Genomic DNA, 15,906 nt, shown 5'->3' with positions numbered 1-15,906 from the left:
ACATCCTTTCTAGTTGTAAATCCATGATTCACATATAAGGTTGCTCTCTTGGACCTGTAGAATAATACATGCATCTCACCCCTGTCCTCTTCCTTATTCCACTTCATACTTAGTTGGGCACAAAAGGCAAAGATGCAAAGCCTTTTCTGCTTAAAGACTCTTAGTTGAGGTGTGAACTCTTTCTCCTGCCTTCCCTTCTCTAATCTGGGTTTATTTGTGGGTTGAGCCCTATACTAGGAGCCTCTAATATCCCAGGTAAATCACTCCTTCATTAGTTCCTTTATATTTATTTAACTATGAATTTAAGTTTATTTTGCTGTTCGGTAATTTTTTTTTAGAGGTGAAATAAGTTATCTGTTTCAGGTATGAAGGGAAGTGATTGTTATAAATGTCACTGACTTTCAGTAATTGTTGATATAGTGAATGTTTCTATCAGACATCCTTTTAGCTGCATTTTATATTTCTAAGTCTTTTGAACCAGTTTTGCATTGCTGAGTAGTTTCCTGTCCCTTTCCACATCTATTCAGCATTCAGAGAAATCACACTTCAGATCTTATCTGCTGTCTAGTCTGACCAATCTAGTCCATTGTTTGCTTATTCTCGTGGCCTACTTATTGCCACTCTCTTCCAGAACAGCATTCTACTTGGTGAAGATGATAATCAATAATCAATGGCTCTTTTCAATTGCAAACAATTAAAACTATAGCACATCCTCAAGGTTAGCTATTTTGTTTTGAAATGAAGAAACGGAGGCCAAATCTTTTAGATTTGTGTAGTGGTGTGTGACTCCAGGATTTAGTACTCCTAAATCCTGTCTTTCAGATTATCCATATTAGGACACATCATTCCACCTATGCCCTCTCTCTTGTGTTTCACTTACCAGACTACATGTCTTCATTTAGGGAGTTACTTTCAATTCAATATCTATAGAATGTGTCTGCTCAGCAGATGAAAGCTGACTAGAATGTTTTGCTGAAATTGATTTAAGATGTATTTTTTTCTAGAACTGTAGAAACAAGTCATAAGCATGCATGTTTTTATGTCTTTTTAAAAAGTATTTTATTTTACAATATTGTTTAAAGTAAAATTCCTAAGAATTCATCTCCAGATCAAGGAATTCTAAAGCATCTATTCCTCCTCTATTTTAGGAATAAAGAGAGGAAAGGTGGTGACACCGTTATTGATTGGTTCTGTGAGCAGCATTGTAGAGGAGGAAAAATGGAATCCATTAGGCCAACTGCACAGAAATGCAAATCCTTTTGAAAAATAAGTTTCTGTCTTGTCATGGATTATTTTAAAAATCATTTTGAAGAACTCAGCATTTTAAAATACTCTAAACAGTTTGTACCCTAGCCTAAAAGCTAGTGAAATTTCTTGGGAAAATGTTATTTTGCACTTTCTTGCCTTGCCCTTTGTCTAACTAATTTGTGTTGTTTAAATAGTTAGAAAAGCTTTCATGATAAATCTCGTGGCATAGACAGGAAGTCTAGAGTAAAGCACAGGTCTGAAACTCCACAGTCCAGTGAGCTCATCAGATTGATTTGAGACATGTTTAAAAGAACAGAGTTTTGCTTGGCAGATTTTGCTGCATTTGCCCATCGGTGTTTACTCTTGTGCCAGCTACTGTGCTAGCATTTGAAGTGGGGGGCCATGGTGAAAATGTAAGGCATCTTAAAAATGCTATATAAAGGTTAGCTAAATCTAAATTGAAAAATAGGTGTCCAGGGAGCTAATGATATAGTAGGAGAGGTCAGATAGTTACAAAATTGTTACATTTTGCCTTTCCCAGGAAAAGGCAACATAGAAGCAATAGTAACAAAGACAACAGTGATAACATTTTATAGAACAGTGGTTATTTTAGAGTGTTTGGCCTCTCCCCTACTACAAGTACTGTTTTAATTTCCTGATCTCTAGAAACCTCAGAGAAAAACAACAAAAATAATACTACTATGTTTGGCATATGTCCATGTCTGAAACTGGGCCCATCATTTCTCTTTCCTTACCAGTTGCTCCAAATCTGTTCAGAGCTTTGATTTCCCCTCCATTCTCTCCAACCTCCAAACTTATATTCCTTTACAAACTAAGTTTCTTAATGGGCCACTCTGATAGTGTTATTCACCTCCTCAAAAACCTTTACTGCCTCTTGACAGTGAAAAGCCAGACTCCATAGCTTGTCATTTGAGGTCCTTCTGGTTTGGCCCCATCCAACCTTTCCAATTTGTTTTCAGTATCTTCCTTTAAAAACCCTAGAACTGCAGAAACAGTCCCCCTTCTTCTGAGAAGTCCTTTCCTTTCATGCTATTTTCACATTACCTCTACCTATCAAAATCTAAGTTGACTTTCAAGGCCCAGCTTACATCCCATCTTTCCCATGAAGTTTTCTAGTTTGTATTTTATTTCTAGTTTGTGTTATCTTTGTGCATATCTCATCTGCCTTATAGTTTGCAGTTTTATTTGGGGCGGGATTTTGTGACTTTTAAAACAATGTTGTATCTTTGGTGCCTAGTACAGTACCTTGAACGTAGTAGGCACCTAATATTTGTTGACTGAAACTGAATTTGAGATTACAAAATTCATCTTTTGCTAATATCATTAAATTACTTTCATGATGAATAATAATTATGAGGTCTCTATTAGAACAGTATTCCATGTTTTTTCATTTCATTTTGGATGGTCCTTCCTTTTTTAAAAACATCTAACAAAAGGAGATTTTTGCTTAGCCATAATCAGAGGCACTTCCTAGTTCTCTAAAGAGTAGCTATGATATTATAGATGGATGGGGAATATGAACAACATACAAATGATGAAACTGGAGGCTTTTCAAAGTTCATATGCTCCTGAGGAAAGCTCTTCTTCAGTCAGTTTAAATTTCATGCCCCTACTGATGTATTTCCAATTGATTCATGTTTTCTTTTTGTCTTTTGCTTTTCTCTTGAAAGTACTTATTCATGGAGGAGCACGGAGTAACCCAGACAGAACATATGGCTACCATCGAAGCTCATGCAGTGGCCCAGCAAGTGCAGCAGGTCCATGTGGCCACCTACACAGAGCACAGCATGCTGAGCGCGGATGAAGACTCCCCTTCTTCTCCTGAGGACACCTCCTACGATGACTCGGACATCCTTAACTCGACTGCTGCTGACGAAGTGACAGCCCACCTGGCTGCCGCAGGTAATTCGACCTGGGAGCCCTTGGGTTTTTGGTTGGTCGGTTGGTTTTCGGTTTTTTTGGGTTTTTTTGATTGCTCATGGGATTCCCCAGGAGATCTTTGTTTTCAGTTATTGAACCTTTGGTGGAGTGGAAAGAGCGCTGGCCTGAGAGTCAGAAGAGCCAGATCTGAGTTCCCTCTCTGTTACTAATTAGCTCTAGCCTTTGACAATTCACAGCAAAACCAGAATTTCTTCATCTGTAAAGTGAAGAGTTAAAGCAGATCTCTGCTGTCCCCTCTACTTCTAAAATTATGGCCCCTTTCAAGAGCCAAGAGCCTATTTTCTTTTGGTATGATATTATTCCTAGAATGACACTTTACTGAAGCAGAATACGAGAGTAGATGGCCTATAGACTTAGAGATTCTGGAAGACTTGCATTCACATCCCACCTCAGACACGTACTAGCTCTGTGACCTTACCCTCTCTGGGTCTCCGTTTCCTCGTCTGTAAAATAAAAGAGTTGGACTCAGTTTCTTCTTCTTCTTCTTCTTCCTCCTCCTCCTCCTCCTCCTCCTCCTCCTCCTCCTCCTCCTCCTCCTCCTCCTCCTCCTCCTCCTCTCCTCCTCCTCCTCCTCCTCCTCCTCCTCTCCTCCTCCTCCTCCTCCTCCTCCTTCTTCTTCTTCTTCTTCTTCTTCCAATTGGGGTTAAGTGACTTGCCCATGGTCACATAGCTAGTACATGTCAAGTGTTTGGTCTGAGGCCGGATTTGAGCTCAGGTCCTTCTGACTTCAGGGCCAATATTCTATCCACTGCGCCACCTAGCTGCCACCTCAGTTACTTCTTAGATTCCTTCCAGCTCTAAATCTGTGAAGCAATGATTCAATGAAACTATGACCATACTTTTTCTCAGAGAGATAGTATATTGTGATGGGAAGAGAACTATCATTTCCTAGTTGTAGGAGTACAGACAAGTCTTTAACGTCTCCTATCTTCCTCTTCTGTAGATGTTAATACTTTCTGTGCCTGCTCTACAGGGCTGTTGTGAGGAAAGGAAAACTCTATGAGCAAGTCGTTAATAAAAACCGTTATTAATCTTAAGCATCCAGTTAACAGTGGTAATAATGTGTTAGTGGTGCTGAGTTGGGTGGTGGGGTGATATTTATGAGGAGGAGAAGAAGACTTCATTGACTCTAGAATATGTGAAACAGCGGCAATGTCATTATAACCAACATTTTATCCAGGGGAAATCAGGTACTAAGTAAAATCAAGCCAAAGCTAAGAGATTTCAGAGTTCCAAGGCTGAAAAGGCATAAAGATCTATTCCTAAACAATCTGTTTGTTGCCTCACCAAACCCATCACATAAACAAGTTCTCCGAGTCAGGTCATTTTATAGAAGCAGCCCTCCAATTTCCCCATTATCTGAACCTTTGAGGAAAAGAAGATTGTTGATAGACACCCTGAGATGGACTTCAGCTATTAACAATAATGGCATGAACTTTTTGATGGTGAGAATTGTGAAACATTGGAAAATAATTGTAATAACTGACATTTATATTGGGCTTTAAGGTTTGCAGAGTTGAGTCTCATAACTCTATGAGAATTCTTGATTTTGCAGATGAGGAAAAGGAGGCTAAGAAGGTCATATAGCTAGTAAGTGTCAGAGGTGGAATCCAGGTCTTCTAGATTCCAAGTCCAGCAGTGTATCTATTATACAACATTACCTTTCATTTCTGAAGGAGATTTTGCTAATTTACCCAAATAGGTTTAGTACTGAACTAGCTTCCATATTAATCTCCTAAAGAATAGTGGATACTTAATCATTGTTTTACAAGTGAAGGTGTAAAAGGCTGGCTCCTGGGCAGGTGACTAGGTGGATGACCTCACAAGGCCCTTTGTAGCTTTATGATTTTATGAAAACATGGCCAGATGACTCCATATACCTTAGTCTGAAGTTAGTGATAAGTTGAGTGCTATTTGAGGTACTATTTAAACACATGGTCAGCATAGAAGTATATTTATGGACCGTGGAATTTTAGAACTTGAAAGGACCTTAGACATTTCTGCCTTTGCAAGACAAGAAGCTGAAGCCTGAAGAAGTGAAATGACTTGTCTGAAGTGTTAAAACTTGTGATGGTATATATAGGCTAGATTGGAAGCCAGGACACCTAGCTCCTGGGGTTTTTTGATACCGCTCTCCCTGCTTCCTCCTCTCTTCTGTCTGATCACTTCTGATTGCTCATCCATGTTCTGCTCTCTGACTGGATTTACCCTCAAGCTTGGTCTTGGTCCCTCTTTTCTTTTCTCTATATACTCTCTCTCTCAGTGATGTCATCGATTTCCATGCATTCAGTTATTTTCTTTATGAAGATGACTTGTAGATTCATAAATCCAGCCCTAGTCCTTCCCTTGAGCTCCAGTCCTGAATCACCAATTGCCTTTCTCATGTCCTTGGATGTCCCTTAGACGTCTCAAATTCATTATGTCCAAAACAGAACTCATTATCTTTCCGCGAAAACTGACCTCTCTTTCTAACTCTTCTTTTTCTGGCTACCACCACCCTTCCACCTATGTTTGCAACTTGGGTTGCTCAATGCTTCACTCCCCGCCCAGATCCAGCTAGTTCAGCCATACTGTAACGCACTCAACACCTCTAGTCTGGACGTTTGTAATAACCTCCTGATTGGTCTCCAGGCCTCAGGTGTCTCCCTTTTCCTTCCTTTAGCATTTAAGGCCCTTTACAGTATGGCTCCAGTCTGCCTTTCTAGGCTTGTAACACATTCTTTTCCTTCCTATACTTTCTGAGGTCCAGCCAGACTAACTCATTTGCTGTTCCTTATTTGCCTCCCTACCTATCTGAAATGCATTCTCTTTCTGCTTTGGATTCGTAGATTCCTCAATTCCCTTCAAATTTCAGCTCATACCCAGTTACTTCACTTTCTCTACATTTTATATTTTCTTATGAGTCTGCAAGGGCAGCTAGGGGGCGCAGTGGATTGAGCACTGGGCTTAGAATCAAAACTCATCTTCATGAGTTCAAATCTGGCTTCAGACACTAGCGGTGGGACCCTATGCAAATTACTTCACCCTGTTTGCCTCAGTTTCCTCATCTGTAAAATGAGCCAGAGAAGGGAATGGCAAGCCACTTTAGTATTTTTGCCAAGAAAACCCCAAATGGAGTCACGAAGAGTTGGACACAACTGAACAGCAACAATGGATCTATATCCTATTTCTCCCAGTAGGATGGGGGACATTGAGGACAGGGACTTTTTCTTTTTTGTCTTAGTATCTCCAGTACTTAGTGCAGTGCCTTATGCCTAATGATAATTTGCTTAATGAATGCTTATAGACTGATCGATTCATTATGCCTTATTACCTTCCTGAGAAAATGAAGTTCAGTAAAGCTTAGTACTAGAAAGAATATAACACAGGGTGGTACATGAGAGAAGCAAAGATTATTATGATCGCCAAAAACCACCCTTTTAGTATGACTGCTTAATGATATGTAGTGAATTTTTCAAATCATCAATTTTATATACCTGATATCAGAACTTTTTGGCTCTATAGGTGATTAAACTGGGACCTGGTTAAGATAAGTTTGGAATTTATAGATAGTGAAATTCTTCTACTTTCCAGGAGAGGGCGGACCAACATTATAAATCCACATTCCAGATGGGCTTCTTCTGTACTGATTCCTGGGGACAGTAGCTGACACTTTTTAAGAATAAGGATTTTGGTCATGAAAATGTCCAGCATTCTAATAGAATTATAAGAACTATAAGAGACAAAGGACCATATAATTCAGCTTCATTTTATATATGAAGAAACTGAGGCCCAGAAACAAAGAACTGCCTATATATGACCACATGGCTAATTAGTAACAGACCTAGGACCAGAATTCAGCTTTCTCAACACCCTTTCCTTGGCCCTTTCTACTACTTCAAGTTGCCCTTTGCAAATTCTCCATTTCCTTCTGCCCCCATGTAATTTCTAATTAAAACGAACTCTCAGTTTCCTGTGTTAATTGGTTGTCTGTGATAATCAGGTGAAGACATAAAGAACTTAGATAATATAAAACATGATGAAGCCCTTAAAACTAAGTTCTCCTATATTTCTGACAATTCAAATAGATGTATTTTTGTTTGAGAAATGACTGGCTTAGTTAGATATTGTTCTGTTTTCATCTTCTCATGTACCAAGTACAAGTGCTTTACTCTTCTGAAAAAGGCTGCCCCTAATGAAATTTCAGTGCTTAGTGCAGATGATATCTATGTAGTTAACCTGCAGTTGTGTGTATATATCCGAGCAGACACCCTGGCAAAGTGGGGTTCGCCTTCTGGTTTGAAGTGGGAAAAAGAAGCACACAAGGCAGGAGAGGCAGCGATCTTAAAACTTGAACCTTGGTGGTACTTTACATGGGAATTTAGCTTTCTGGGAAGTTGTATGTGAATCATAAAATTTGAAGAGACATCAAGATACCATCTTGTCAGTAAGATGAATGCTTAAAAACCTAAGTTAGGTATCTTTCTTTAAACATTTACCTGGTAGGAGATTCCCTACCCTCTTTCAGGAGTTCATTACAATTCTATGTCACCATGATTAATAGTCAAGAACATTTTTGTTTTCATTGGAGCCTGTTTCCTCTTGTTTGTCCTTCTCAACAATGAAAATGAATATTCTCAGAAAAATTCTTTGTATATTTGAAGTCATTGTTATCTTTTTAGTCACCATACTGAACAACTTAAAGCATCTCTTTTCCTTTCGTTTGTCATTGTTAGAGCCCTTCTCTGCATTCTTCATTCTCCCCTCCCCCCCATATCCTTTTTCAGTGTAGTTACCAGCAATAAAGGTTTAGCATCAAACACTCATATAGTGTATAGCAAAGGATTACTCTTTGGTCTATGCGTACGTATCATACTCCCAATAATTTATCCTCTCTGCTATCACATTTTCTCTCCTCCAAAATGGAGTTACATTGATGATTAACCTTAAGCTAATCACAGACATTCTGATACTAGGTCCTTTTCTGTCTGCTCCTTTAAGGGAAAGCCCTAGTTCTAGACAGAAATGTGTGTTTGCTTTTGCTCAGTTCCATATCCTAAAAGTTCCTGTTCAGGCATGTATACGAAAAAGAAAATTCTTTGTTCTCCAAACCTCAGGGTCCATGGACAATCCAGTCGGCAATCACAAATAATGGAAAAAAGTATGTAGTTCAGGTAGCATCCAGCCTTTTCTTGTCATGATGTTAAATTGCACACCAATTGGACTTTGCAACCCAGAGACCTAAAAGGGGACTAAAATAAATGAGAACAGTTTTTAAAGCAACAGTGATATTCTTATATCACAGTGATTGTCAACAAAGAGCCCTTGACCTTGACTCAATCACTGAGCCTTTCTTAAGCACCTGTTATGTGCCAGGTATTGTTCTAGGTGCTGGGGTTACAAAGACAGAAATGAAATTGCTCCTGTCCCTAGGAAGTTTGCAGTCCAGTGGGGAAGGGGGGGATTGAAAAAATCAATCAGTTAATCCATTAGAGAAGCATTTAAGAAGTATTTACTATGTAACAGACATTGTGCTAAGTGCTGTATGTGGGAAAATAGATACAAAACAGATCATTTTGATGGGGAGGAAACTAGCAACCGAGGGAAGCCAGGAAGGCTTTGTGGAGGAGGTGATAGCAAAACTGAGTCTTGAAGGAAATGACTGATCCTCAGGGACGGAAGTAAGGAAAGAGGGAATTCCATGGAGTACTTAGGCTACATGTGGCTCATACACTTTCTCATCTTTCATGTGTCCTGGGGGCATAAGCAGGGAGTAAAGCTCAAAACACAACTGGTGATTGACTGGCATGCTCCAAAGTGTTTTTGTTTCTACTAGTGAAATCCCCCCAGGTCTCCCTTGTTTCAAGGGGACTTTGTTTCAAAGGAAGCCTGTCATTTTTGGGGAACCTTCATGAACACTCAGTGACCCAAATGTGAATTAAGAGCCAAGGTTGGCATTCCCCAATAGAGAAATGGTCGGGGCAGCTAGGTGGCGCAGTGGATAGAGCTCCGGCCTTGGAGTTAGGAGGACCCGAGTTCAAAATCTGGCCTCAGATTCTTTACACTTACTAGCTGTGTGACCCTGGGCAAGTCACTAAATCCAATTGCCTCACCAAAACAAACAAACAAACAAATAAATAAATAGAGAAATTGTTAAAGGATATGAACAGTTTCCCAAAGAAGAACTGCAAAGTGTCCACAAATGCATGAAAAAATGCTACAAATCACTTAATAATAAGAGGAATATAAATACTGTCAATGTAGAAGAGGTTGTGGAATGATAGGTACACTAATATATTGTTGTTGGAGCTGTGAAATAGTGTAACCATTTTGGAAAGCAATTTGGAATTCTGCAGATAAAGTGACTAAAGTGTTCTATACCCTTGGAACGAGAGATGACATTACTGGGCTCATACCCGAAGGAACCACAGCAACAAGAAGAGTATATACTCAAAAATATTCATAGTGGTCCTTTTTGTGATAGCTAAGAATTGGAAACAAGTCAGGGTCCATCAATTTGGCAATGACTAAACAAATCATGGTACGTGAATGTAACGGAATATTATTCTGCTGTAAGAAATTAAGTATGTGGGGCAGCTAGGTGGCATAGTGGGTAAAGCACTGGCCCTAAAGTCAAGAGGACCTGAGTTCAAATCCAGCCTCAGACCAAACATTTGTCACGTTACTAGCTGTGTGACCCTGGGCAAGTCACTTAACCCCAGTTGCCTGAAAAAAAAAAAGAGAAGATGAAGAAGAAATTAAGTATGTGATGAATACAGAGAAGCATGGAAAGACAGTTCATGAACTGATGCAGAGTGAAGTCAGCGGAGCCAAGAAAACAATACACATAGTGATTACAGCATTGTAAGTGAAAAGAACAAAGACATACCAAAAAATCAAAAAGCAAATACAGCAAAAGTATTAAGACAAAGTAGGATTTAAATGAAATGAGAGGACACCTACAATCTATCCTTCCATGCAGCTGGAAGGTCTGTGGGTGGTACACATTGTGTATGTTTTTGGACTTTTTCAATCAGCTGTGCTGACTTTTTTTTTCCTTTTCTAAAAATATTAATATATGAGATGGCTTCCTGGAAGTGGAGAGAAGAAGGGGGAGGGATACTTGGGATAACTATGGTAACATAAAAAGAAAATATCAATAAAAACTTATTTTTTAAAATTAATTTATTTTGAATTATCAACAATTACTTCCATAAGCTTTTGAGTTTTAAATTTTTCTTCCCCTCCCTCCCTCCCTTCCTCCCCAAGACAGCATGCAATCTGATATAGGCTCTACATATACATTCTTATTAAACATATTTTCACATTAGTGATGTTGTAAGTAAGAATTAGAACCAATAGGAGGAACCACCAGAAAGAGGAAACAAAATACAAGAGAAGAAAAAAAATAGCAAATACTATGCTTCGATCTGCATTCAAACTCATAGTTCTTTCTTCTTTGTGGATAGCATTTTCCATCATGAGGCCTTTGGAGATGTCTTAAATCCTTGTTTAGCTGAGAAGGGTTAAGTCTATCAAATGTTAGTCATCACACGGCGTGGCTGTTTCTGTGTACAACATTCTCCTGGTTCTGCTCACTTCACTCAGCATCAGACCATATGAGTCTTTCCAGGTTAATAAAAACTTATTTAAAAAGAGAGTCAAGGTTGGATATCAGTGCTTCTGTGGTCAGTGTTCTGTCAGGTAGTTGTTAAATTGGGTTTTGAAGATGCTAAAGTTGATGGTATTAGCATTTCAGACAGTGTAACACTCTGCTTTGGAGGTATATCCTCTTTGGCAACTATTCGGGGGAGTGCTTCTTTTTGTTGGGTCCTAACGTACCTTCTAAAAGTGGAGTTCAGTGCTTCCTATGCCTCTAAAATACTACTACACGTGCGAATTTATTTCCTGCTGGCTGTTTGTGGTTGAGTAGGGAGATAAAATAATAAGTTATTACTCTGTGACTTGCCTCCCCATTTCTAACGTATATTACATTCTGTTTAGGGAGTCCCTTTAACAGACACCTTCAGTAATAGGAAAATAGCTCCAGTGAGTGCTGTACTGGTAGTGCTTCAGTGGAATCACCTTTGTTTATAAAAGACGACAAAACACTTTGATTTTCACGGAAACTGGTTTAAATTGCTATAAACAGATACATTCTTGTAAGAGTGTATAAGTTAACATACTTTTGATCTTAGTTGTTTGCAGAATCCACAAATATGATCAGTTTAAAAAGAATGTTTGTGGAAAGAAACCTCCTTGGCCAATTGAGAACCTGAGAGCCAAGACTTCACATTGTAACTTTCCTGAAGCTTACCTTTCACTTTAGGCATCAGATTTTTCGTTTCAATGACAAGGCAGTCCCGCTTTCATTAACCATGTCTTGGTAGGGTTGGGGTGATTGTTTTCATCTTTTCCAGATTATGTATTTCCCTGCTAGGAGTAAAGCTTTCATCAGCTAGGCCTTGTCATTGCCATCTCCTTTGTTGGCAACATTCCCAGAAAAAGAGATTTATGATGCAAAGATAGTTATCCCATTCGGCAAAGGTGTTCCTCTAGCTTCCTCCCAGATGTTCTTACAACAGGAATTTATTTAGTAGCTTTTTCTTGTTATTTAATTTCTTTATGGTGTCTTAGCTGTGTCTGTTTAACTTGCTGGTAGTGTTTTAAAGCCATGGGAAGAGTTAGAAGTGAAAATGAAATCCATTGCTTTGGGAGAATCTCTTACCATCAGTGCTTCAGTTTGTCTTGTCATAAAACACATGGTTATTATAGACATAGTAGTGGGATCCCATGAGCTCTCTTGAAGATAGGTGCTTTATGAATATGGATTTGCCTGTTATAAGAAAATGGAACATGCAAAATCCAGATTTATCAAGCAGATAAGTCATTTTATGGAGGGATTCATTGCAAGGTTCCTTTAAATAGTTTCATTAATGCACTTAAAATACTCCATTTACAAAATTTAATTTATAGTCAATGTGTCAAGAGCATAGGATTCACAGCATTGGAATTTTGCTTGGAAAAAAAGTACAATTATCTTTGTTGTAAAGGTAGCCTACAGCAGTCTCAAGATATCTGCATTTACTAGTATGTTGCTACATGTAGTTACTGAATATATTGAAAAGTTTTATTGACTTAAACTAGGGGTAAATTAGGTAGATTGAAGTTTTCTAACAGGATATGGGTATGATACACTGAGCCCTGGATTTGGAGTCAGAAGGTGCGCCAGGTTAAAGTTTTGGCTCCTCCACATAACAAGCTGTGTGACATTGGGCAAAGCAATTTAGCCTTATTCACAAAAGAAAGATAGTAATATTTGCAAAACCCATTTCCTAGATTGGTTGTGAGGAAAATGTTTTGTAAGCTGTAAAAACTATATACATATTGGCTATTAAAGACAGTAATAATATATGCAAAAACTTAGGAGTTCATTGCTATAGTTTATTAATTTTCCTGTAGTGATTTGTCAGAAAATGTGGGTATAATTATTCATGGAAACCATAGAGACTTTCAGGGTTTAAAATATAACTGATTTGGAATAGAGAGTTATTAACACTGAAAGCTTGAGTAGGCTACCATAGGATCACAGAATGACAGTACTGAAAGGAACCTGTATCAGAGTTTAGCCTCCTCATTTTATTGATCAGGAAGCTGAGGCCTAGATAGGTTATACAGTTAGAAGAGTTGTGCCTAGAACTCAGGTCTTAACTGCCTCTAGTCCAGGGGCCTGCTGTGTCATACTGAATCTTTTTTATCTGTTGGATGGAGTGAGAATAAAGTGAAATATGCATATACTTATTGAAACAAACAACAATTTCCACTTTGAACTGGTCTTAGTTTCTGTCTTAATTCCTTCTTAGTTTCAGCCCGTGTATTTTGGTTACAGGTCCTGTGGGAATGGCAGCTGCTGCTGCTGTGGCAACAGGAAAGAAACGAAAACGACCCCATGTCTTTGAATCTAATCCTTCAATCCGGAAGAGGCAGCAGACCCGATTGCTGAGGTGAGACTCTCCTACATTAGTGGTCTTAGCCTTATGAGCATTGTAGTGGATTGGTTGATGATAGACTTAGAAAGGTTATCAAGGTTAGCAAAGAATACAAGTTTCTTGAAAGAGGTCTTGTTTTGGGGGGCAGCTAGGTGGTGCAGTGGATAGAGTACCAGCCCTGAAGTCAGGAGGACCTGAGTTCAAATCTGGCCTCAGACCAAACATTTCACAGTTACTAGCTGTGTGACCCTGGGCAAGTCACTTAACCCCAATTGCCTAAAAAAAAGAAAGAAAGAAAGAAAGAAAGAGGTCTTGTTTCAAAAAAAAAAAGAGGGCTTATTTCCTTCTTTATATTTGCATAAGTGCCTGGCATATAGTAAGTGCTTAATAAATGCTTGTTAATAATTGATTGACTGATTGATTGGACACCTTAAAGAACAGAAAATGAATTTCTTTATAAGCTTAAAACAGTATGTAACTAGTGAGCCAGAAGTATGATCAGCTTCATTCAGTAGGAAAGCATTTAGATTAGTTTACTTAGAGGAAAAAAATCAAACTTCGAAGATATAAGATACGATTGGCCCAATGTAAGAGTGACAGAGAAACACCTGGGAAATAGAATGGATCAAAGACCAAAAATATAATGTTGTTATTAGACAGGCCAGTGTAGCGGACTTGGCTTTGGCTTGACTTTGGCAAAATTCTAGAATGTGTTATTTGAACAATGCATTACTGACCATCTAGAATAGGATGCTATGATCATAAGGAACAGCATAGTTTTAAAAAGGCAAAAATAACCTAATTTTCTTTTTTATTTAGTAAATCATGAATTTTAGGCTGGTAAGTTAGAGAAATATTACAACAGTAGTGATGAAAGTTGGCATTTATATGGCCCTTTAAGGTTTGCAAAACATTTTGCATACATGATTTTATTTGAGCCTTATAATTGCTCTTTAAGGTCAAGTTGAAAAATATTTATTAAACACTTACTGTGGCCAGGCACTGAATTAAGTGTTAGGAATAAAAAGAAATACAAAAACACAGTCTCTGGTCTTATTTTAACAGGGGAGACAGCATGTAGATAACTAGGTAGATACAAGATAATATGTTATAGGGTAATAGAAGGGACTGTGGGAAGGGAAGGAATTGCTGGATGGCAGGAGATGGGATTTGAACTGAGTTTTGAAGGAAATCAGGGAAAATTAAGAGGTGAAGGTGAAGGGGGTAGAACATTTTGAAATGGAAGACAACAAATGCAAAGATAGGGATTTGGGAAATGGAGTGTTGTGTTTGAAGAACTACAAGTAGATAGGCCATCGTTGCTGGAGCACAGAGTACATGGATGAGAATAAACTGTGAAAAGACTGGAAAAGGTGAGTAGGGGCCAGGTTATGAAGAGCTTTAATGACAGACAGGGGGCATTGTTGTCCCCATTTTACAAATGTAGAAACTGAGTCCAGGACAGGTTAAGCAACCTATTTGAGATCATGCGGCTCATAAACGTCAGAAGCAAGAATTGAACCCAAGGTTTTCTGACTGCAGAGCTAGTTTTCTATTCACTGTACCATGTTCCCTGTAGTTAGCTTAGTCAGACTTCAGCAAAGCATTTGAGAATCTCTACTGCTATTGGTTAGTTTCAGAAAAATGATTGAATGACCAGACCCAAAGAGTAGTCATAGTGATTCAGTATCAACTTGAAGAAAATTGAGTGCATCAGGGATCAATGTTTGATCCTATGCTTGTATCCAATGTGTCTGCTTTTTGGATTTTAGCATACATAGCCTATTACCATTTGCAAAGGATACAAAACTTGAAGGGATGGCTGATGCACAGGATAGAAGTCAGGATTCAAAAAGATCTTAATAGGCCAGAACATTGGGCCTCTAATGAGGTATCTTATCTCTAGTGAGATAAAATGCAATAAAGAGAAAGGCAAGTCTTACATTGAGTCAAAAAATCATTTGCGTGAATACGAAGTGTGAGAGGCCTGGCTAGGGAGTAATTCATCTGAAAAAGAACCAGAAGTTTTTTTTGTTTTGTTTGTTTTGTTTTGGCTAGGTATTGGGGTTACAGTGAATTGCTCAGGGTCACACAGCTAGTAAATATCGAATGTCTGAAGCCGGATTTGAACTCAGGTCCTCCTGACTCCAGAGTTGGTACTCTATCCACTATACCACCCAGCTGCCCCCCAGAAGTTTTAAAGGAGAGAAAACTCAATGTCACAATGGCCACAAAAGCAAAGATAGGGATGGTATCCAGCTCTAGGGAGGGGATGGTCCTGATGGTGTCTGTTTAGGTCAGACCATGTCTAGACTACTCTGTTAATACCAGGGCCACATTTTAGGAATGACATTGGTCAACAAGCTGGAAAACTTCTAAAGGAGAGTGCCTGGGAAGCCAAAGGGTCAAGATCATATATTAGAGGATTGGTTGAAGAAACTAGAAGTGTTTAGCCTGGAGAAAAGATTTGGAGGAAGGAAGGGGAATCCTAACTGTCTTTAAAGAATTTGTGGAATAGAGATTATACTTATCCCACTTCACAACTCAGAGGGCAGAACTGGGAACAATGAATAGAAGTTGTGAAGAGGCAGATTTGGCTCTATATAAGAAAAACATGAATGTCATGATTTTTTATAAAAACGTCATTTAATATGAATAGTCTAACAATTAGCTCTACCCTAAGGTACAATGGCCCCCGTCTCAGGAGTGGGTTCCTCATCCCTAGACG

The 15,906-nt window shown here is 38.7% G+C and overlaps 1 protein-coding gene across 2 annotated transcripts in view; it reads left to right on the top strand.

The window, feature by feature from the left end:
- NRF1 (nuclear respiratory factor 1) overlaps nucleotides 1-15,906 on the top strand; it is a 143,907-nt gene that overhangs the window by 34,201 nt on the left and 93,800 nt on the right. For both annotated transcript variants that reach the window (XM_021002299.2, XM_021002300.2), the window contains exons 2-3: nucleotides 2,940-3,171; nucleotides 13,079-13,193. In XM_021002299.2, coding sequence (XP_020857958.1) covers nucleotides 2,949-3,171; nucleotides 13,079-13,193 — 338 coding nt within the window. In that variant the 5' untranslated portion in view covers nucleotides 2,940-2,948. The remainder of the gene's footprint in view (nucleotides 1-2,939; nucleotides 3,172-13,078; nucleotides 13,194-15,906) is intronic.

Source organism: Phascolarctos cinereus, unplaced genomic scaffold (assembly GCF_003287225.1).
Source record: "Phascolarctos cinereus isolate Bilbo 61053 unplaced genomic scaffold, phaCin_HiC Scaffold_1;HRSCAF=81, whole genome shotgun sequence".
NCBI lineage: Eukaryota > Metazoa > Chordata > Mammalia > Diprotodontia > Phascolarctidae > Phascolarctos > Phascolarctos cinereus.
The sequence above is the reverse complement of the archived record's forward strand: the minus strand, read 5'-3'. Positions and strand labels throughout refer to the sequence as shown.